The sequence below is a fragment of the Larus michahellis genome, chromosome Z (genome assembly GCF_964199755.1).
Source record: "Larus michahellis chromosome Z, bLarMic1.1, whole genome shotgun sequence".
NCBI classification, from domain to species: Eukaryota; Metazoa; Chordata; class Aves; order Charadriiformes; family Laridae; genus Larus; species Larus michahellis.
This window is the reverse complement of record NC_133930.1, coordinates 54,383,198-54,404,963: the sequence shown is the minus strand read 5'-3', so window position 1 is coordinate 54,404,963 and position 21,766 is coordinate 54,383,198. Positions and strand designations below refer to the sequence as shown.

Here is a 21,766-nt window from a genome sequence, read left to right as displayed (position 1 = left end):
GGCGTGGGGCAGGGGTGCCCGTCCCAGTCCCATAGCGTTGGATGATGCCAGCACCTGCTCTGTAGTGGAGGACTGGCTCATACAACCATGTGTCCTTCAGAAGGTTTTAGCTGCTATTTCTTGACCAGCAGTGCAGAACATATGTGGCAACCCCCCAGTCCAGGTCCTCAGGCCTGGCTTAGTAAAGGGCCAATCTCCAGGCAAAGCAGCACGCATGTGAAGTGTGTGGGCACTCGGTTGCCAATGAAGAGGAATTTCTGCCAACAAAGAGGAATTTCTGTGTCCAGCATAGCCCTAAAAAATTACCTGCCTATCTCATGGACAGCAGCTCAGCTCCCATGCCTCCAGAAAAAAAGTTCTCTCAAAATGGGCTTTGGGCATGCTGTGTTCACATGTATGTGGAGGAACTGCTGACTCCCACTGCCAACAGACACAGTGAAAGCTGCTGCTCAGAGCCCTTTGTCTCTGCTACTCAGACCACCCAGGACACAAATCATGGTGGAGCTAAGAAGAGTGAGGATGCTCCTTCCTGTAGGCAGCTTCTCCTCCTTTCCTGGAGGACAGTGCACAGACCTAAGGTGCTGTTATGCAGGTGGCCAAGACAAGCATTTCCAAGTGCAGAAACACGAGGTTGTTAGGTCCATCCCTATCCTGTCTATTAGAGTAACAAAGCGGATCTTCCTTTGGTGGTGTGCAGTTTCAGCACACAGGATTCCTATACTTCCCTTTGCAGCTATTTTCTTATTAGATATAACATTTGAAAACAAAAGTTGCTAAAAGAGTACAATTTAGTTTGTTATGCTTTTGGCACATTTACAGTAAATGCTATCACCTACTCTGCAAGCTGCCGGTGCGGCCATTTCAGTGAGCTTGCTAATTAGCCCAAAGTACCTGACTGAAGCACAGGCTGGAACTGGCCAGACATGCAGATTTCTTCCTGCTTCTGACGCACAATGCGCTGGATAGCTGGAGGGAGGCCACGGGGGTTGCGTGAGAAGATCAGGGAGTAGCCATCATCACAGGAGCCGTCCTCCTTTAGACTGCGGCAGGCATAGGTAATGGCATAGTTATCATAGTCGGTGTCAATCACCCAGTAGTTGTCCCCTGAAACATCAGAACACGTTTGTTTGCCACAGTGGGCAAAACAGAGCAGAGATGGATCTAGTCATCCTGCAGGGAGATGCCTCGCTTCAGCATATGGCAGGGATAACTTCCCAAAGGATCTAAAGTCACATCCTGCATCCAGCTTATCTCCACACCATGAAGTGAAGAACTGGGACAAGCACGGGGCATCTTGGGACCATGTTGTTCCCCATGATGCTCAGTGCATTTTCGCCTTTGGTTTCTTGGGCTGTAAGTATTAGGAGGATTAGGACTTCCCAGGTTTTCAACGACAAAAAAGGATTTTATGTTTCTCACTCAAGCACGGGGGGAGGAGGCATATAGATTAAATTTTGGCCATACAGATTACATTTCCTGTACAAGAAGCCTCAGCAAAACATGCCTCCTGTTTCCAGCCTTGCTCAAATAAGTGCATTTTAGCATGTCTTATCTGCGAGTACTAAGTTCATGTACTTCTTTCTTACGCATTAGCAGGCCAACTCCTGCCCAAGTTCCCCAGCTGGAGTCCCACAGCTATGGGAGACTCAGGCACAAAGTATGGGGTGTGCAGGGCGCATAGCTGGTGTTCAGCACAAGCACCTTCTGCAAGGGGGACTGCAGCTAGCAGGTCCATGTTGTTACGTCCGGCTGTGTCTGTCTGAGGAGAACTGCGTCTTGCTGCAGAAGTGGGTCCACATGTCGCCTCCCATTAGCTATGAGGAGTACAAGGACGACTGACACCTTTATAATGCCCGCTGTGGGACCCAGGAAGTATTGCTTCCCTATGGTCAGCACCCCACTTGGATGTACAAACTCGGTATGTGTGGCCCATTGCCTCTAATCTGCAGCCTCGTTGTTAATATATGTGGTGTATAGGTAGGGTCTCTGGGGAGTCTCTGGATCCTGTCCCTTCTATGGAGATAAAAAGCACTGTTTGGATAAAGCGTCGCCCCAAAAGAGGATGCTTTGTCTCCACTTAGAGCAATCTGAGCTCAACTGTTTTTCTCGCTCATATACTGAAACACACAAATCTGAGCAGCTGTAAGCTATTGACCAGCGCCAGGGGGCTGGAGAAGTTCACTCACCACCGCTGGAGAGGTAGCTGGCCAGGCCCTGGTAGGTCATGTACATTTTTGCTGGAGTGGTTGGGTCAGGGACTGTATACTGAGCAGCCATGTCAGCACAGATCACCCAAAACCTGCAATGAGATCCATGAGACTGAAGGTAAAACCCTGTGGCACGTGAGCTTCAAATGGGTGTCCCTCACTCAGGACTCGGGCAAGAGCCAGGCTACAGTTCAGCACAGCTACCCCAGGCATGGGCATGGCCTTTCTTAGTGCAAAGTCAGTGTTTGTCATTAAGTAATGCAAATCTGTGACACCACCCCTGTGACCGACAGTGCCCTGCTGCTATCTGGTTCCCCCTCTGCTGCGCGACTACACTGCGGCTGGGGCGGTGCCCTGGCCCTCCTTCAGCTCAGCTGGCTTCTTACCACCTGTTTCTGTACAAGCGGACAGCCACCAAGCAAAATGATGGATGCTGTTTCTTGGCTCCCTGCTAGCAGTTTGCAGGGTGAGCTGACCTGCATTTGGGCTCATTCACCGTGTCCACCAGCGGAGGGGGGGAGCTGGCTCTCCTCTCTCTAACCCCTCCTGGCTCTACTGGCACAGGGACATCTGTTACAAGCATGGAAATAATTACAGCCACTCCGCTGTCAAAGCTCATTAAAAGCTTTCATGCAGGCTATGGGAATCCTGTAGCTGCCCAAACAGCCTGTCTTCATCATTTATTTCTTCTAATGCCCTTCTCTAGTTGGCATCTGTTTACTTTGAATGCCACCTACATCTTGGCAGTTTGTCAAGCGTTACCTGGATGTGTGAAAGGGTGGAAGTGTGTTCATTCCCTTCCTTGCACAAGTGGCATTTCCCCTTTCCCCTGCCATTGCAGAAATAAATTCCTGGCAGCCTTGAGACCCCACTTGATCTCTGAAGAGTCCTTTCAAGATTTTTCCCACCTGCACTGCGTGACATGCCTGCAAAGCTTCATTTGCCCCATCCCCAAATACCCTGGAGTGCTGTGCTGTCAGGACTTATAAGGTTCATAGCCACCTGCTCTATTCTATTATTCATGCAGTTAGGCACTTCTTGGTAGTTAATGCACAACAGAATTAGTGATAGCCTACTGGAAGCCCTGGATTTTCTTTTCTACACCCAGAAAGCTATTTAATCCCTTCCCATGCTGTAATCCCTTGTAGTAACCATGACCAACAGACAAAAATTTAAAGCTTCCTTCCATCTGTCTATTTAGGCATTGCAACAGCATCTGAGAGTTAACCACGTTTTCCTCAGAAGTCCATCCAACACTGTGTTCAAAGATCTGTGAAAGTAATGCTCACTTACACTCCTCTCCTTCCCTTGAACACCTCAGTGAAATAAGAGCTGTCCTGCCCTTGCGGTGACACAGCCTTTGCTAGATCCTCTCACTTGGTTGCAACTCACTTACCTAACTGCTCCATCATTAAAGATTTGACTTTATAATTGACTTTATCAGTAGTTTTGTGATGGACCCAGGCCAGAGCCAGGCTGAGAAGTAACCCAGGACTTAAAAGTGTCTAACCTCTGTCTTCTAATATGTTGCCTTGATTGAGCTTCCCTTTTTGATGAAGAAAACCTGATTGTACTATGTGCTCAGGATAGATCACCATCCATGTCCCCCTCCTCAAGTACCTCATGGCAGCAGCTAGAGATAAAAGTCAAGATAGCTCACCCAAAAAGCTTCACACGGCCTTTGGAAGATGCTGTCATTGTGCCATCTTCCTCCACAGTGTATTCAGCAGAGATGTTGTCCTGAAGGAAAAGGCCTTCTGGATCCTTCTTGGCCAGGGCATACCATTTCCCTGCATACTAACATGAAAGACTGTTAATGTCTGGATCAATCACCATGGCTAGCTTAGCACAAAAGCATTTTTGTAAATATAGCACCCTTCTAACTACCTGTTGCCTGGCCTATGGGGAAAGTCTGAGTTTGGGTGGGTATGTAGCACACAGGTCGTCCTATGCCATCGGATGGATCCTTGCCTCTGAGCCAGGAGGAGCGGGTGTAGCAGCTCTGCACTTCTGCATGCGTGTACTCGTTGTCATGTGAGATGTTCCTGTCTCAGTCACCCTGCACTGAAAGCTTCTCCCATCCCAAGATCCCTGCTCCGAGTTAGACTGGTTCTTCCCTGTTCCTGCTCATGTCCCTGCTTTTCTGTGGAAGATGCTGTCAACGACACCAAATTGCAGCCACAAAGACCTCAGCAATCTGGCTGGAGACACTCTCATGGCTGCCAGGGGCCACAGTTGGTCTCTGGTGGTGGAAAGGGTCTACCCAATGGGGCAGAAAGCAATGACTCTGTGTGCTATGAGGACAAAAGGATGTGCTGGGGAGACTAGCAGCAGGGGAAAATGAAATGAGGTCAGGGGGAAGAAAATTGTTTGGAAAAAATGCGTCCCTGAAAACGTACAAGCAATAAAATGAAAACAAAATCTAAACAGGTGACTGACAGACAGAAAAACCCTCAGAAGTTAACATTATTAATAGAAATATTGAGGAAAGCAGAATTTAGCTGTGTTAAATTTGATTTTTCAGTGGAGCTAATGAGATCTGTTTGACAAGTTACACACTTAAGCCTGAAACAGAGTCCTTAATTCCCAAATACATGAGCCAGATAAAACTTTGACTTTTTAAAACTGGGATATTCCCAATGCTCTCCCCAGACATGGGTTTGTTTCCATCAAAGTCAATCTTACGTAGAGGAAGTAGTGTCCTGACCCCAGCTGCAGCTGGGAAAGATGTTGGTTGAAGGACAGTCAAAATAGGTACTGGGACACGTGTCTGGACCTTTCCAACACCAAGTTAGCCCTGATTTCCTCCTCAGATGCAAGAAGATTAAATGCTGTGTTTAAACAAGATTCAGTCTGTGTTCAGGATACCCAACTAGATACATTTTCAGTTTGCTGTGACTCCTGAGAATGGCTGGTGGTGGTTGGAAGCGCCCCAAGGCACATGTTTGGACTTTCTCTCTGATGGGGATCTAAACTGTTTCATTCATGGGACGGCTCAAACCCGCGATCTGTATCGAGCTTCAAGCTAACAGAAGATGATGTCTAAAAGAATAACATTCCCGACTTTCAAGGCCAGTTTTACCATAACACTCAGAAGGTTAAACAGCAGCGAGAGAAGAAAACTACAGGAACAGTGTCTAAGAGACAGCATGCAGAAGAAGTTAACTTTTGTTGAGGACCCCCTTTAGACTAACCCAACCCATAACCTGGAAAAACAGATCATGTACAAAGCTTCTTCACATATACTATTGAAGTAACCATAATTACCCTTTTTGGATCAAAATTGTCTTTCACAGAGAAAGACTCCACTGCACAGGTCTGAGCTAGGCTATGCTCAACAGTGGAGAAGATCGAAGCCAGGAAAACATACTGTGCGTATTTCATTCTGCAAGACAAAAGGAAAAGTGGAGTTTTATTTCACGCAGTAGATGTGGGTAGTTAGTGAGGTGCCTAGAGACACATTCCCCTTGTTTTAAAACTAGTTTCTTTCCATAGAATCATAGAATCATAGAATTGTTGAGGTTGGAAGGGACCTTTAAGATCATCGAGTCCAACCTTTAGCCTACCCTGACAAGAGCCACTTCTAAACCGTGTCCCTCAGTGCCCCATCTACCCTTTTTTTAAACACCTCCAGAGATGGTGAATCCACCACCTCCCTGGGCAGCCTATTCCAATGTTTAATAACCCTTTCAGTGAAAAAATGTCTCCTAATATCTAATCTAAACCTCCCCTGACGTAACTTGAACCCGTTTCCCCTCGTCCTATCACTTGTCACCAGGGAGAAGTGGTCAGCCCCCATCTCTCTACAACCTCCTTTCAGGTAGTTGTAGAGGGTGATAAGGTCTCCCCTCAGCCTCCTCTTTTCCAGGCTAAACAACCCCAGCTCCCTCAGTCGTTCTTCATAAGGTTTGTCCTCCAGGCCATGCTGAGCTTCTTTCTGTACCAACTCCACTGAGAAACCACTGAATCATTGTGGTGCCTAAATCCAGCCAAAACTGAGCATCAATGGCAACTACTTTGTGAGAAAACTTTGCTTGCCATCAGTAGTGGTATTGTGGTTTGTGACATTTTCACTGTATAAATCAAGCCAGACTCTGGATAAATTTGGTAAGAACTGATAAAAATTTGAAATTTTTTGAATTCTTGAAAATTCAAGAAGAATACTAATGTTCTCGTGAGCTCTGGTGAAGCACTGTAGGTTGTAAGACTGTTGTTTCTAATTATTTCATGATGAATGTCCACTTTGCTTTCAGGCCTGCAAAGCTGTGTTCTTTATGACTAGTTCTCATCACCGAAACAGGCTCTTCCTAGCTGCCTAATTCTAATGACAAAATAAATCTTGCTGTTGTCTGCCCTCAGACCATTCCCTCTACAAACATGACAAGTAATATCCAGTTTCTAGAGGTTTGATCTGACATTGCAGTGCAGCCACAAGGTGGCTGTGGCTTTGTTTCTCTCCTCGGGTGTCCCAGCTCATGGCTATGCCAGCACATTTGTTTCTCACACTTCTTGCAAGTATTTTGTCCTGAATACCTGTTCTGATGCCAAGATAAAACACAGTTACTTGAAACTTCCCTGCAGCATCCAAGCTGAGCTATCAGCCCAGGACTTCCAAACACCCCAGCAGCTGCTCTGTTCCCAGCTGCTGCCATGCAAACTGCGCTTCCCTGCTGCAGGAGATGCTAACCTGGCCCGCCTCTGCTGAGGAGAGACCTACCTGTTAGGGTAGTGAAGTTGGAGATCCCCGAGACCACTCTGCTTCAGTCTTTGCGCTGCAGTCAGCAGGCGAGTCTTGTGTCAATTGCCCTCCAGCTGCCTTTAAATAATGAATCTGCAAAGTCACTAATTGGTTATTTTTGCTCGTGTGCCTGAGTAAAACGCTTAATCTTGGATAATCCGTTATGTAAAAACCAACTGTAATCCTCACACTGGTGGGTCTGACTGCTATACTAATACAAACACAGCTTTTACATAATGGAAAAAGCTGCCCAGAAAGCTAATAAGCCCACTGATGTGATTGTACCACACCTTTGTCTCATTGAAGTCTTTCTGCTTCTAACACGTGTTAGGGGAATAAGCACGGAGCATTAACCAGAGAAACTCAAGGACTATACATATTCATCTGCATAGGCACGTGTTCATATTTGACAACTTGCATGGGGCAGATACATAATTAGCTCTTCCAATATCTGCATCGTCAAATTAAGGTGATCCTTGCAACAGTAGAAAGATGTTATGCATTATCTATTAGCAGGAAAAAAAAAAGTGCAAAAATGAAGATTTTGTCTTCATGTTCACATCGAAGTCTTGGAGTCCACAGTTCTCCTGTACATTGAAACATCTTTATACACATTTTTCCCACCTCAGCTTGTCAACATTTCCAGTTACATAAATACTATAGTTCTCTCCTTCCCAAGATGTTCTTCCTAGAAGCCTTCCATGGAGATGCAATAAAGCACAAAAAGATGAGAAGGCAGAAATAGCTAGAAAAACATTTTTGGTAGCAAACTGTGCCTGCCACTCTTACAATTTCCCCAAGTGCCTGAAGAATCTCCCCAACTGCACAGGTTGCAGTTGTACAACTGCCCGTGTACTCTTTCTACCCTGGCTCATCTGGGAGATTTAAGACTTCAGACACTCATCTAGCAGTTACTTCTCCCTGGGCTGCTGGGTGCTGGGGATCCTCAGACATACCCATTAGGGGTGACTCTATAGTTCCCCTAACACAGAGTAAACCCAGGTAGCTCTGAACCTCCTGGTACTGATCCAACAATTTGGACATTCAGAGTAAGGCTAAAGCCTTCTGGATGCATCGGACTTGCTGCGGAGGTCACTTACAGCTGCTTGCCCAGGAATTCCTGAACAGAAGCACTCAATCTCGCCCCGTAGCTGGTGTGAACTGTGTTGCTTTCCAGGCAGCTTGTTTGGCATTGCCCATTATCTGGGAAAGACAGTCCCTGCTTGCTGCCAGAGGAAACTTTGATTTGGCCTCTGTGCAGCTTCCACTTACACTTCAGAGGCAGGCAATGATACTTCACATGTGCATGTCCAGCGGGGGGACTGAGCATACCCTGAGTGGCTTCAAAGGAAACCCGGGCAAGTTCACAGGGGAGTGACCTGCTGGTAACTGGGACAGGAAGGTGAGACCACCCCTCCCAGGCCAGGGGTGACCAGGAACAGTACCACAGTATGTCCCCTTCTGCCTGATGAGGGGCTGGGTGCAGCCTCTATGCCCTCCCCAGCCATGGTGGGGCCGCACCATCACATTGTTCTTGAATCTTTGTAAGTCACTTTCTTTGGGGCAGGTGGAGTGCTTTGGGGCTGAACAGTGTTATGCACAATGGTCCCCTCTTCTCCCTGGGCATTTTGGCTGGGTTTATCCAGGGACACCAAGACCTGGAAGTGTGGGGAGATGGCACACAGCCAGCTGCTGCGATGAGGTACCAGCTGCTTCATGTCCTGGGCAATGTGCATCTACAGGTCCTGCCCTGGACCCCTTGGCCTGATTTTGTAGAAAGATGCCAAACAGCCATTTGCCGAAATAATCCTTCAACTACAGCTGTCTGCTCACCTTATGTACTGTGCTCCGGGGATGAGCAGGGCCTCTGAAAAGATTGTGCGGGGCTGGTGGCCTCCAGCACCATGTGTGAAGATAACCAGCGCTGTTAATTCAGGCACAACTTGTTACCTATGGCCTTGTGCACACACTGTGCTGCCCACCTTCAGCTCCCCTGGCACGTGCTCCTGGTGTGCATCTTCACCAGCAGCATTTACTTCATTTAGAAGTGAAAGGAAAATCAACCGAAGCCCACTTAATATCCTTAAAATTGTTGTCCACTTGAAGAATGACATAAAAAGTGACTTCTTAAACTGCTTTTTTAGGGCTAGATGCCCACTATATTTTCAAAGGACGTTCCCCTGTCACTGAATCCAAGTGCAGAAGTGTGCTTTTCCACCCTGACCCGGGGATTTGAGAGAGAATGAACTGCAGTGTTTTCTGTAAATTAGAAAGGCTTTGAAACAGTTACCACTTCATCTGTTTCCAACAAAACAGATTAGTTTATGTCCATGTGAGACATAGGTGACACTCGAAGCCATGCTTAGGTGACCACTTAATCCCCTGGAGATTAGAGACATGCTAATAATAGCTAATCACAGCACAAGGTTTTGGTTGGTGACCATAACATCTGTCAATGCATTATTTGCTGTTTGGAGCAAGAAGAAAACAAAATCAAACTAACCTTCATTTTCACAGTATTATGGTAGTTTGTGCTAGGCATAGAAGAAAAAGGGAGGCATCAAAGCATTGAAGCATATTTCTGGGCCTGTCAAATTTGGTGCAATGGATCCTACAAAGGCTGCAGGGTCTGGTTGTCAAAGGAGATATCTGAGGGCTTGCTCACCAAAACTGGCTGTTTTTCACTAGAGGAGGTGGCTTGATCAAATAAAACATATATTCAGTGTATTGGACTCAGCTCAAGAGTGGTAGTTACAGTGTCCTGCTGTAAAACAGGTATGCAGGCGAGATAATTAATCTTATCTTCTTCCCTATCCTATGAAATACAGCAGCAGCAGTTTTGGATTTCCTACCCCTAGCAGCCCCCCTCCTTCTGCCTTATTATTGGAATAAGCATTGGGTAAACTGCTCTGGGAATTACTACAATTGCACTGCCGGATCAGATTTAGCAACGTGTGCTAGCTCAGCAGTCGATGGCACAGTATGAGATCTCTAAATAGCCCCTGCACCAGGCATTAAGTTCCCTGATGTCCAGCAGACCATCAAGTTGTGGGCTTGTTTACCAGGATTCTGGAGAACAACTACATGTAGATGCATTTTGAGTTGCCCTTGACATCTATAATAGTGGTTACTGCACCGTTAAGTTGGGAGGATTTCCTGCTCTAGCTTTAGATCTAATTTGTGCTGCTGAGGATGCAGGGCTTCCTTCTGGGGTGTCACATGCATGTGCCTGCATTGCTGGAGGACCCACATCCTAGTTCCAGGTCTGACAAGGACTGAGAGGACAGTGACAATCTGCTCTACTTCCTCACAAGGGTGGGAGGCAGGAGAAATAAGGCTTTCCCGCAACAGCACACCACATGAAGGCCGTTGGCTAAGAGGCTCTCAGTTTCTGTGACTTTTGCTCAGAAAAGCTGATGTTTCCCAATTAAAAGGGTGATGCAATGCAGATCAAGAGGAAATAATTTGAAGTTTGTTCCTCTGTGGTTCAAGGGTAAGGTTCTTGGGTGTGTTACGTTAGATAAAAAAGCATCAGAAATCATTGCCCTATGGCTTTCAAGGCGCCATTCAAATACCTCACAGCTTTAAATGACATAAACTGAAAGCCACCTTTCCCTTCTGAAATACGATAGTGTCATTCTTGATAAATGTACTGACTGACAATTGGTAGAGCCGGAGCTCAAATGTTCCTGTGCACACCACACGTCACAGGCATAGAGAGGCACACGTGTACCCCCAACTCACAAGCGAAAACAGGAGGCTGATCAAAGCACAGAGGAGTTTAGGAGCCTCAGCTCCTCTGCTGCGATGGGTAGCCAGCCCGGGGGAGTGGTTTTCTCAGGGCCGTTGTCAAGGGCTTGGCAGCAAAACTGAGTTACAGCCGCTCTCCCAAACCCTTCAGCATCTTGCTGCCTTGGCAGCACAGGGTGAATGCAGAGCTGGCTAAAATCTCTCCTGACGTGGGATTTTACCACACAGGGAACCACCAGCCAAACAGGCAGATCAGTTTTTGTGCCATCTCCAGGTTTCTGCACAACTGTGGGGACGATGGTTGCAGTTTGATCAGTGAGCTGCTGGTTTTTATTCTCCAGGCCATGACAGTTTCCCCGATGGCCTGTTGCTACTCTGTACCAAAAGACCATTTAGGTCTGAGGCAACCTGATGAAAAAGAGACCTTTTTTGACCATCAAATAAAGAGGTGGACATTTTACAGATCATAGAATCACAGAATCACAGAATGGTTCGGCTTAGAAGGGACCTTAAAGATCATCTAGTTCCAACCCCCCTGCCATGGGCAGGGACACCTCCCACTAGACCAGGCTGCTCAAAGCCCCATCCAGCCTGGCCTTGAACACTTCCACGTCCAGTTTTGGTTGTTGTTTTCTAGTATTTACTACTAGGCATACCGTTGACATACCTATATACATGTCTAGTATTTACTACTATTGAACTGGTCCATTTGCAGACATTGGCAGGTTTATTCATTTTGGTTGCAACATTTGTTTAAAGATACCATATTTGTACTTTTGTGCCAACACACAGGCTCCTGGAAAGCAGAGATCATCCCTTTCGGCACAGGAAGCCTGGAGAGCCTGCCTGTTCAAAGTGAGCAAGGAGGGTGGCATCTGCAAACATGGCAGGAGTTCAGCTGTCTGGGGCTAAGGTCCTTGCTCTTGAAGACCGCTGTGGGCTATCACCATGGCCTGATCCTATTCTTTTCCCAGCAGAAAGCGGGAGGAAGAGGGAACAACCCTTGAGGCAGCCAGTACCCCCTGACACATTTTGCGGTGTGGTAACAGACCGGAGTTTATTTAATCCCCAGTGTCATTCCCAGGATGCCTTCCAAACACAAGAGGCACAGAGAGCATGTGAATGTCCCTGAAGGTGTAAATCATGCATGTAGTATTCTAAGTCTGGTCTCTTTTCTGTTCATGCAACGGAAGCAGCTTAAGACCAAAAATGCACAAATAAATCTGTAGGCTCTAACTTGTTGCAAAGTACGATGTGGCAGTGGCAGAACGTACATCTTCCATTACATTACATATTGAGACAGTAAGTGTTGCCTCCAGAATGTTGCTCCAGATTACTCCAGCGGGATATTTACAGAGCCTTACATGGCATGCATCTCAAGGTGCTTTACAAAAGTGATACTGCTGGCACGGAGCTTGAGTAGTTCTGGATAAGACAGGATGTCCATGCCAGCCCTGATGATGGATTTAAAAGCTAAAACCAGAAGCACAAATTACCAAAGCCAGGGGAATCTGTATGTGCATGCAGCCAAAGGCCATTGGCCAGGCACTTGGCCTTAGTAAGCATTAGAGGACACAGTCTCCATCTGCAACAGAAGGCGGAAACAGACTAAGGAAGGAAAGTTTAGGTCAGAGCACCTCTCTGCACTCCAAGGAGAGGGCAGTTGGGAATGTGAAGCTGATTAGTGAGTCACAGAGCCAGAGAATAAGCCAAAGGCTTTCACACACAACTGTATTTCAGCTTTCTATCTCTGCTTCTTCTGTGGGAGAAAAGGATGGACTTCATTAGTTTGCTTTGGAAAAGGGAAAAGAGCTGAGGTTTTTTCTAAGCTATCAAAGATGATCAAATTTATTTTTTTTTCACAGATAATTTTGGTGGTTTTATGGTTTAAACAGCTGATTTTCTTTGAAGCTGCAAGACCTGAGATAGGGTAAATCTTCTATGTACAGGAAACTTCACCGTTTTCACCATGGCATGCTTCTCGTCATCTGAGGGCACTTGTATAGCAAAGTAATTTGTTTTACAGAGGGGCCCAGAGGTTCCAGTCAACTCTCAGGGTCCCAAAGTGTTACCACCTCCGTAAGCTTGCAATTGGAATGCACCTGACCCAAAGACCAAGCTTAAATCCACTTCAGACTGAGCAACAAGCTGGAAACACTGAAAATTGCAGTGTTGCCTCAAAGAGATAATTACTAACGCCCATTAAAAATACCATCACTGCAGCAACCTTGGCTACAGGAAACCATTAAGCATCCCTCTGCCCACAAGGAAAGAAGGAGGAAGAGACAGGCTGCAGTGTGCCCAAACACTGCCAAAACCTCTGCAGGACTTACTGCGGTTCTGTGCTTGCAGCCCCACCACAGGGAGCTACAGTCACTCCTGTTATGACCAGAAAAACACCTATATGACCCACCCTGTTGCTGATCTCTGGAATATAAATGAGTAACTTGCTTCCTCTTTGCTGCAGCCTTGTACCTGCCAATGTTGCACCCTTCTTTACACTGTTCTGCTGGGTGAAGTGAGACTACACAGTCTCTCCCAGCTTATTCTCATGATTTCTTGGCTTGACCTCTTCTTACCTGTGGTGGCTGCTCTCGGTCCCGAATTTCTGGTTGCCCAGTTGTTCCAAGCAGTCTGTCCTTTGAGTTAAAGCCACTTTCTGTGATTGCATCCCTGTGCCCAGTACTGTCACCTCATCCTGGCAAGACGTATCCCTGAGCCATCTCCGTCTTCATTATCTCAGCGTGCCATCAGCCTCTTCCTAAGCTCACTAGAACACGTATCTCTCTGAGCATCTTCTCAGCCTGGTTTAGTTGTCCTGGAGCAGTTGTGTTGTGAATCATTCAACATCACCTGTTCCTATCTGAGTACCCAAAAGCAAACTCTGAAATCCTCCCCGTGGAACTCTTTCAGCCTACCCAACAGCCCCCTTGGCTTGCAGAAATGCTTCTTCATGAGAGGCTCAGGGATATTCCTCAATAACCAGTTCCAGAAGCATGGATGGGCATTTTCTGTTGGCTTTTGCCCCATGGCCCTCCCGGCTCATCACTGTACCCTCCATGGTCTCCATATTACTCCCCAGGTTTCAGTCCTTCACTGTTTCCACAACTTTTTATGGACTCATTAAGCTCTTCTTCCTCATTACTTTATCATCTATTCTGCTCTTTCTTTACTCTTGAAGTCAGAGTCAGTTTTTCTTCTCCACTTCTTTTCTGCTAAACAATCCTGTTCTCTGCCTTTCCCCCCCTGACACTGGGGCCTTATTTCCCACAAATCACTTCACTCATCTGCGATGATGCCCTTTTGTTCTGTAGACATCTGCAAACCTTTTCTTAGAGCCTGTTCTCTCCTTTTCATCTTTTCACCCTGACACTGCATGAGCAAACCTACTTCTGGGTAGATCTGAGCATCCTAATTTTGTTATTAGTGTTCCTTATTAAAGTTTTGTGGTTTGTGTGTCCTAGTATTGTATTTTCCTTAATTACATGCCCAGAGTATGTGGGGAAGATGATTGCATGAGGAGTGCATATGGTAGAGTTTGGGAAGAGTTTAATGATCTCTTTTGTTCCTCAGCTTCACAGGACATTTGACCAACTAAGTAATCTTCTTATTCAAGGTTCAGTGATTTGCGCTAAGAGCTTTGGATACAATCTGTCAATTGGAAGATAATAAACTCATGTAGTCTTATTGCAGAAATTTCCATTGCTACTATATTTTAATTTTTTTTTTAACTCAGCTGTCTCTCCATAAAATTAAGAGGAAGAGAATCTGTGCATGTTCACAGTGTAACGCAAGGAAGATAAAGACAAGAAGGTACATCACCATTCCACGTCTGGTGGACTTACTCAAGGCTCAGGTACATTTCCAGTCTTCTGACATGGCAAAGATATATTTTCTCATAGATGTCTCTCAAAAAACAACAGCCAGACTTGCCAAATCACAAACTGACTTGTGTGCTAGAGTGCAAGGGAAGGGTTGCCACTTCCAGAAACCCAGGGCTCATCCTGGAGCACTGGGCAGTGCAGAGTCCATCCTCTTACACGCTATCATTCCCCTGAGTGCCTCAGTATACTTCCAGTATAGCAGTTGCTTTTACACCCCCTCTAAATACCAGGCAATTATAAAAGCAAAAAAAAAAAAACACCACCCCCCTCACACCACCTGGCTTTTATTTTAAAGTTTGCAAGATTCTGCATTTAGGTAAAGGTGGGGTTTTTTCCAGACTATTTTCAGAAATAAAATAAAACAATTAACTGAGAACTAGCCCCAGGTTAACTTTCTGTCTCTTATCAATTTATGGAGCTTGAAAGCATTTTGGCAAGCTAACCTCAAGCATGCCTATTGATTGTTGCTTACTCAGAACACACTACTATCTAAAGTAAAAATCTGAATATATGTGTCTGTCCACAGCACCACCTCCTTTCTCTGAGAACCACTCAGATGCAAATCTCTGACTGTTTCCTGCAATTCACCAATGCAGTACTTAAATTAGTATGCTACTTTAAAAGTAATTCTCCAAAAGAATTAATAAGGTGAGGGATGTTGTTCCATTGTCATGACAAGATGGAGACAACATTCTGGCCAAAATGCAAGCAACGTTTTCTGAGGGGTGCCCAGGTACTAATTCTGACTAAAACACATTGCTCAGCCTTTGCAATTGAACTGCCAGCAGCACGCTTTCCCCTGTCCACAGTAGTGCACGGGACTTAGACTTTATTATAAACGTGCAACAACCCTGCTACAATTCAGGTATCACCTACCCAGCCAGCAGAAAATAGAGCTCTAGCATAACCCAAGCTGCATTTTCTGCAGACCTCGGATCACCACTAAGCCGGGGTCCTGTGCTCCACTGCTGCATTTCTGTGTAACAGCCAGATTACGTTAAAACAAGAGTGTGGCTAAGGCTGTGCTCATGCCCACCCCCCAGCTGACACACGTTCCCGTTGCTTTTGTTTCTCTACCCCCTGAGGTCCCTCTGAAGAGCATCCCTGCCCTCTGCTCCCCCAGTTTAGTACCATCCCCAGACTTGCCCAAGTGCCCTCTGCCCCTCATCCAGCTCCAAGCGCCTTGCCCACGGGTGCCCGCAGGGAGGCTGCGGCCATTTTCCACACGCTGGTGGCTCCGCTAACCTCCACCGCGGGTGGGAATGGGGCTCCAGCAATGCCTGGCATGGAGGACAGGAGCCCAGGTGGCAGGGTCGTGCTGTGGTGCCATCTAAAGCTCTCTGGCCAGCTGCGGAGGGGAAGGAAAGGCCAGGGGAGGATGCTGATGTTTTGCGGGCTAGCCTTCGTTGCAGCGAGAGACAAGCTGTGTATGGCTGGAGGAGCAGAATGGACTCTGGGGCAGAAGAAGACCCTGGTCCAGGAGGGGTGAAGAAAATGGTTCTGACGCTTGCTGGGCTCCCATGGTTCCAGGCAGGAAAGCTTATTCTTGGATACAAGCAGGTGGCATGCGAATATTAGTTGGTAAATCAGATAAGCTGCAATCTTGTTATGCCAGCGGATGAGTGGGCCAGAAAGGTTTGAGTGTAGCTGTCAATACAGCGTCCTGTAAGGATAATGCTTAATCAAATTAGTCACTTGCAGCTCCACTCCCCACAGCCTCTTGGTTAGGAGGAAAACATTGTTCCCATGAAGGAGGGGCATAAGCATCTTCAGACCTAACATCCCCAATGCTTGTCATCACCCTTTGTGCCTTGCAGGTAGTATCTGCACCATCTGCTTTGGACACAGTCCCATAAATGGTTCAAACAGTACTGCTTCTCTTGGGCAGTACATTTTGCACCACGTCAGCAGGATGATTTTACTTCACAATTGGAGCTTGTAGTAGTGTCCATCCTAGGACTGGGGAGAGACTGTGATATGAGTTGTTGGGAAGGGAGGAAGTTTATTCCCAGAGGCTCCAGTTCATTTTCCCAGCCACCAGCTGAGCCTTCAGGGCAGCTTAAGCATTTGAGATTTCCATTTGAAACACTGTTTAAAAGACATCCACCAACACCCAACAAGGCAGACATCTTATGCCAACTCTGCAATTCAGTTTTAAAGCTATTAAAAACAAATGTGTGCAACCACATGTGTTCAGATATTATGCTGTGTGACAGCCTAATGCAAGTTTCCTAAAATAGCAGCCTCATCCTCCTTAAAAACCCTCCATTGTCTGCCTAAGTCCAATCAAACAGCATTATCCTATTGCAAGCTTATACTGTATCCATCTCAGTTATGATTGATAGGCCTTATAGCAATGGCTTTCATACTGTCACCTAAGTTTCCCCAAAGGCCTGGGGAACACCTGCAGCCTTTGCGCCGTGCCTTAAATTCTGGGTGTGTTAGCCCATCACCTTTCTCCAAGGGGTTTGCTCTGGCACTGCTGGCTCCCTTTGCACACATGATTTAGATTTCCACCCACCATTCCTATGTGGTTTCAACTGCATGGCAGTTATATGTTAAACCTGACTTGGCTTAAAAAGTATTGCCTCAGTTTCTCCACTTCTTCAGCTATAAACTGCAGTACTTGAGGACCTTTATTCTTTTCCCTTGTTAAGGGGAAATCTTCTTGTTAAGTTCTTGTTAAGTTTCAAATTGTGTGTGCAGAGGAAGGAACTGGGCTTAGATCTTTCATATTTTGGCTCTGGAGTGTCACTGTTGGACACTGCTTGTTTTTCTTACAAACGTTTCAAAAAAACCCATTTACCTTGAACTGAACAGAAAGTTTCATACCCAGTGAAGTGTGAGTATCTGAGACACTTGGATCCAAAAGAATGCCAGCTTCAATTCAATATGAATCGAACCCCTTTGCAATTTTTCAGCACCCAAAAGTGCATACAATGATTTGCATACCCCTTAATACAGCCACCAAACCTGTTTATGTCAGCTTATACATAAAGAGTGAAGCCATACAGCCTGGAAAACACCATATGTCACCAAGCCTAAAGGACCTTCTGTTCAGACATAGGGCATCCTGTGTACATCCCCCCACTGTATAGCTCCATCCTGTGGTATCCATTTCATACACAGACTGATTCCTGGACATTGAAATAATTCAGGGAAGTGGCTATGAGCTCCCAGGAGACCTTGTCTCCGCAAATCTAACCTGGCACAACGGAAGTCCACCAGATCAGAAAACCTGACAGGCCACAGTATGTGAGACCATAAGAGAAGCTACACTTCAATTCAGACCTTCTTCAAAGGCCAGGTGATAGGAAACTTCATTCCTTTGGGATATCTGAATCCAAAATGGTTTAGTACCCTGGCAAGTTTTTTAATTGATTTTGTTTTACCACTGTCTTCCCAGTCCTTTTTCCTCCCCATCATTGTGGGTTGAAACAAGGCTTGTATTTTACAGCACACTGAAGGGCACAGGTTGATAATGGGGTGAAGGCCTTGGAAGGCAGAAGGACGCCTCTGGCTTTCATCGTGCATCACTCATCAATAAAATTACTCCCATCTGGCAGGTTTACACTGCTGCAAATGAAGTATTTCCTGGTGTTCAAGCAATGGTTTCCTTACATATAACTGGCTTGAGAGTTCGTGGACTGTGGGGAGGCTGGATCCCCAGGAAAAGGGGTTTCCCTCCAGCTACAAGAAATTCATCCACACCACTTCCAGCAGGCTGGTGTCATTACATGTGCATCACTTCTGACAAGAGGTGTTCACTGCGAAAAAGGATGACATCTCTGTTTCTAGGGGTATCCAGGCATGTATCTAGGGGTATAAGGTGAGAGCCATCCCTTCCCAGTGTTGTGGAAGCCCTTTCAGTGTAGATCTGAAATCTCCTGTCCTACATGACTATGTAGAAGAGACTGTTCCCTTTTTCGTAGAAGTAGCCTTTTATACAGTTGGAGATTTGTATAAACAACTGTTTTGTTTAGAAAAGAGGTGACTCAAAAGAGACATGACAAACCTCAGTCTTTCTTCAGAGGTCGCATTTTCCCACTGTCTTCCCAGTAACATGTCTGTTTAGTACAACTTGGCATAGTCTGTTACACAATGGAAGGTTCATCCTAATGGTTGTACACCTCCTTCTGCCTGGTAGTGTTGACACATGTTCAGCCTGTGATAAGCCCAGATAGTGACTCATCCCCATGAATTCACCAAGTGACTGTTCTCCACATAGGTAGGGCTTTCGATGCACCCTTGGTGAGTTCCAGCCCTCTTCTCCTGTATACACCTGTCTGCAATTGGGGTTTAAGATGGTGCTCAAACACATTTACAGACACCTGACCACGGCTCATACGCTGGCTTAATATGCGTTTTTCCACCTATCAGTGGAAATAGTGAGATTCTCTACATCTAAGACAGCCTCTGCAGAGAATCCTACTCAAGAAGTTCTTACATCTCATTAGTGAGCTAGTAACAATGACTCTTCATTTTACAAATAAATTTACCACCACCTTTTAACTATTTCATCTAAGCCCTCACATTAAGAGACAGAATATCTTGCATGTCATTTCACAGAATGGTTTCTCCTTTGCACACTTCTATTTCACAGAATCCTCATGAGTCAAGAGCTGTGACTGTTGTTACTTTCCTCCTGTCCACAGACCCCTCACTCTGGCATGGAGCTGGTATGACACAGTTTGCTCTTGGCAAAAATACAGTCTGTTACTTATATCCTCTAGTTATTTACAGAAACATGTTTGTTCCAGTATTTTCTTAGAAGCTAGGTTTAAAGCGATCTGTTGTGGAATTCTACATTTCTTCCCTTTTCCTCTTTTGCTGAGAGAATCATTACATCTACTTTTTCCCAGCATTTCAGAACCTCAGAAGATCCTCCATAAATTGTCCGAAAAAGCCATTAACAGCTCAGAGATTACGTCACACAACTCTCTAAGCACCCCGGTCCTTCAATACTTTCCTTGATATTCCTACTTTTTGCAATATGATAACAGAAAATGCTCATTGCCCTTCATGTTCCTCATTTAGTCTTATTTTGGATCTTGACCTTTCTGACTTTCCATTTTTACTTGTTCATGGTATTTTTGTACTCATCTTCAACAATTTCACCATGCTTACACACTTTCTGTCTGTTTTTCTCTTGCTTAAGTTTAATAAGAGCACATAATTTACAAAACGGCATGGTTTTTTCCAGTTTCAAACTCTTATTTCATGGTCCCTCTCACCTAAACTGTCTCCCACCTTCAACTTCTCAGCTAGTTCTTTCCTTTGCCTCCAGTCAAACCCAAAGAAAATTTCCTCTTGCTCTTTCTGCAACACTTGGTACCAATAAAACTGCTGCAATGTGCAAGACCTTGCTGCACAGCCTGCAACCTGAGGCGTTGCCATTACTACAATGTCAGGCAATCAAAATTCCCCACTGTCACCAAGTCCTGTGCTTGGGACAGTCCTGTTTGTTGCTCATGAAATGCTTTCATCCACCCCTATTCTAGAGACCTGGACCCCCACTATCTTAGTGCTGAGCAGGTCATTGTCCCTCCATTAGAACATGGATGTTGGAGGCAGTGTATGCTCCCCTGGCACACATCACCTCCTCCGAGTATTCTTGAGCAATAATTCTATTTTAATATCCTGACTATGAGGATTTCCTGAGCGAGTCTCTGCCACACTAGCATAAAGGCATCTAAGACATTCAACTAGTTGACTCAACAACTTTCCTACTACATCTCCAGTGATCCAGTGAATAAAAAATTAGAAGGGGACAGGAGAAAATGGAATTATAAGTAATAAATTTGTAGACCTTTGTCTTGTTTTCCACTGTTTTACCTGCAATCTTCTCTCTTAACTCCTTTCCCCTATACTCATAGAATCATTAGAATGGCTAGAGTTGGAAAGGGCCTTGAAGATCATCTAGTTCCAACCCCCCTGCCCTGGGCAGGGACACCTGCCACTAGACTAGGTTGCTCAAAGCCCCATCCAGCCTGGCCTTGAACACTTCCAGGGATGGGGCATCCACAACTTCTCTGGGCAACCTGTTCCAGTGTCTCACCACATTCACAGTAAAGAATTTCTTCCTAATATCTAATCTAACAGTACCCTCTTTCAGTTTTAAACCATTACCCCTCATCCTACCACTGCACTCCCTGATAAAGAGCCCCTCCCCATCTTTCCTGCAGGCCCCCTTGTACTCCCATGCCTTTGTGTGAGCGTTTTCACCTCCTGTTTCAGGGCTGGACACAGATGGATCAGCAGCTCAGTGTTCTGTCCTCCCTCCTGATGAGAGCCAAGGTGTTCCGCACCTGTCCTCCTTCTGAGCCCCCAACTCACCTGCATAAGCATTTCTAACAGTGCCACCACAGGTCCTTCTCTGGTCACCCTCCTGCCAGGCACCCACATTCACATTTTGGCTGGTTTGCACCACTCCTGGCAGTAGTGCCAATGCTCACAGTGATGGACCTTTACTCCTTAAGCAGGTGAGCCTTGGTTATCTTCCAGCAACATGGTGGATGGGACTTACCCCTATTCCTCACTGATGAAAACCATTGTGCGTTGTTTAATTCCCCTGAAGACTAGTGGCCTATGTGCCATTTTCCCTCCCAGCATGACCCTGACCCTCACCTGCTGTTTGTACAGCATCCTGACTTCATTGGTGTGAAAAAACTTCTGTCCATCACAGCCATAATTCCCACTCTTTCTCCACTGATCATGAGGAGGGAAATTTTTCTGCCTTCCTGGATAGGTTTTTTTGTTGTTTTTGCTTATTTGTTTGTTTGTGGGTTTTTTTTTTCTCTCTGCAGGGCTTCCCATGATTCATCAGGATGTTTCAACTCAGCCAACCCAACCTGAAGCTCTACAGATTCCTTCCTAAAGGGATGCCACTAAGAGGCACATTTTCATCTCCTGTTTCTTAGTGCCAAGAAGAAAAGGCCAGAAACCTTGCAAATTCAGTTCAAATCCCTGACTAAAACATTCAGGATTGGTGCTTCCATTTGAGAACAGCCCTTACAGCAGCAGATAAAGGACCATGCAGTAGTAGAGGTAGCCTCACTATTTTTGTTATGACCACTGTGTTTTTTTGTGAACGATGCACTTCCTACTACTGCAGAGAGCTGGGAGAGCAGAAATAATAAGATGCTCACCTTGTTAGCCAAGGATTAGGCCCAAGCAGTATATATTTA

General features: G+C 45.8%; 2 protein-coding genes across 3 annotated transcripts in view; one reads left to right on the top strand and one right to left on the bottom strand.

The window, feature by feature from the left end:
- The window catches only part of IDUA (alpha-L-iduronidase), a 72,622-nt gene extending 51,101 nt beyond the window's left edge, over window positions 1–21,521 (top strand). For both annotated transcript variants that reach the window (XR_012584837.1, XM_074569037.1), the window contains one exon: window positions 21,386–21,521. Coding sequence is in view for 1 of the 2 variants with exons in the window: in XM_074569037.1 (XP_074425138.1) it covers window positions 21,386–21,456 (71 nt within the window). In the remaining variant the exon portion in view is untranslated. The remainder of the gene's footprint in view (window positions 1–21,385) is intronic.
- On the bottom strand, window positions 878–5,782 carry LOC141736366 (purpurin). Its single transcript, XM_074570427.1, has 4 exons — window positions 5,475–5,782; window positions 3,868–4,004; window positions 2,187–2,299; window positions 878–1,104 (listed from the first exon to the last, which is right to left on the bottom strand). Exons 1-4 carry the CDS (start codon window positions 5,589–5,591, stop codon window positions 878–880), a joined length of 594 nt encoding a protein of 197 aa, XP_074426528.1. The 5' UTR covers window positions 5,592–5,782.
- Window positions 21,522–21,766: the final 245 nt, after the last annotated feature.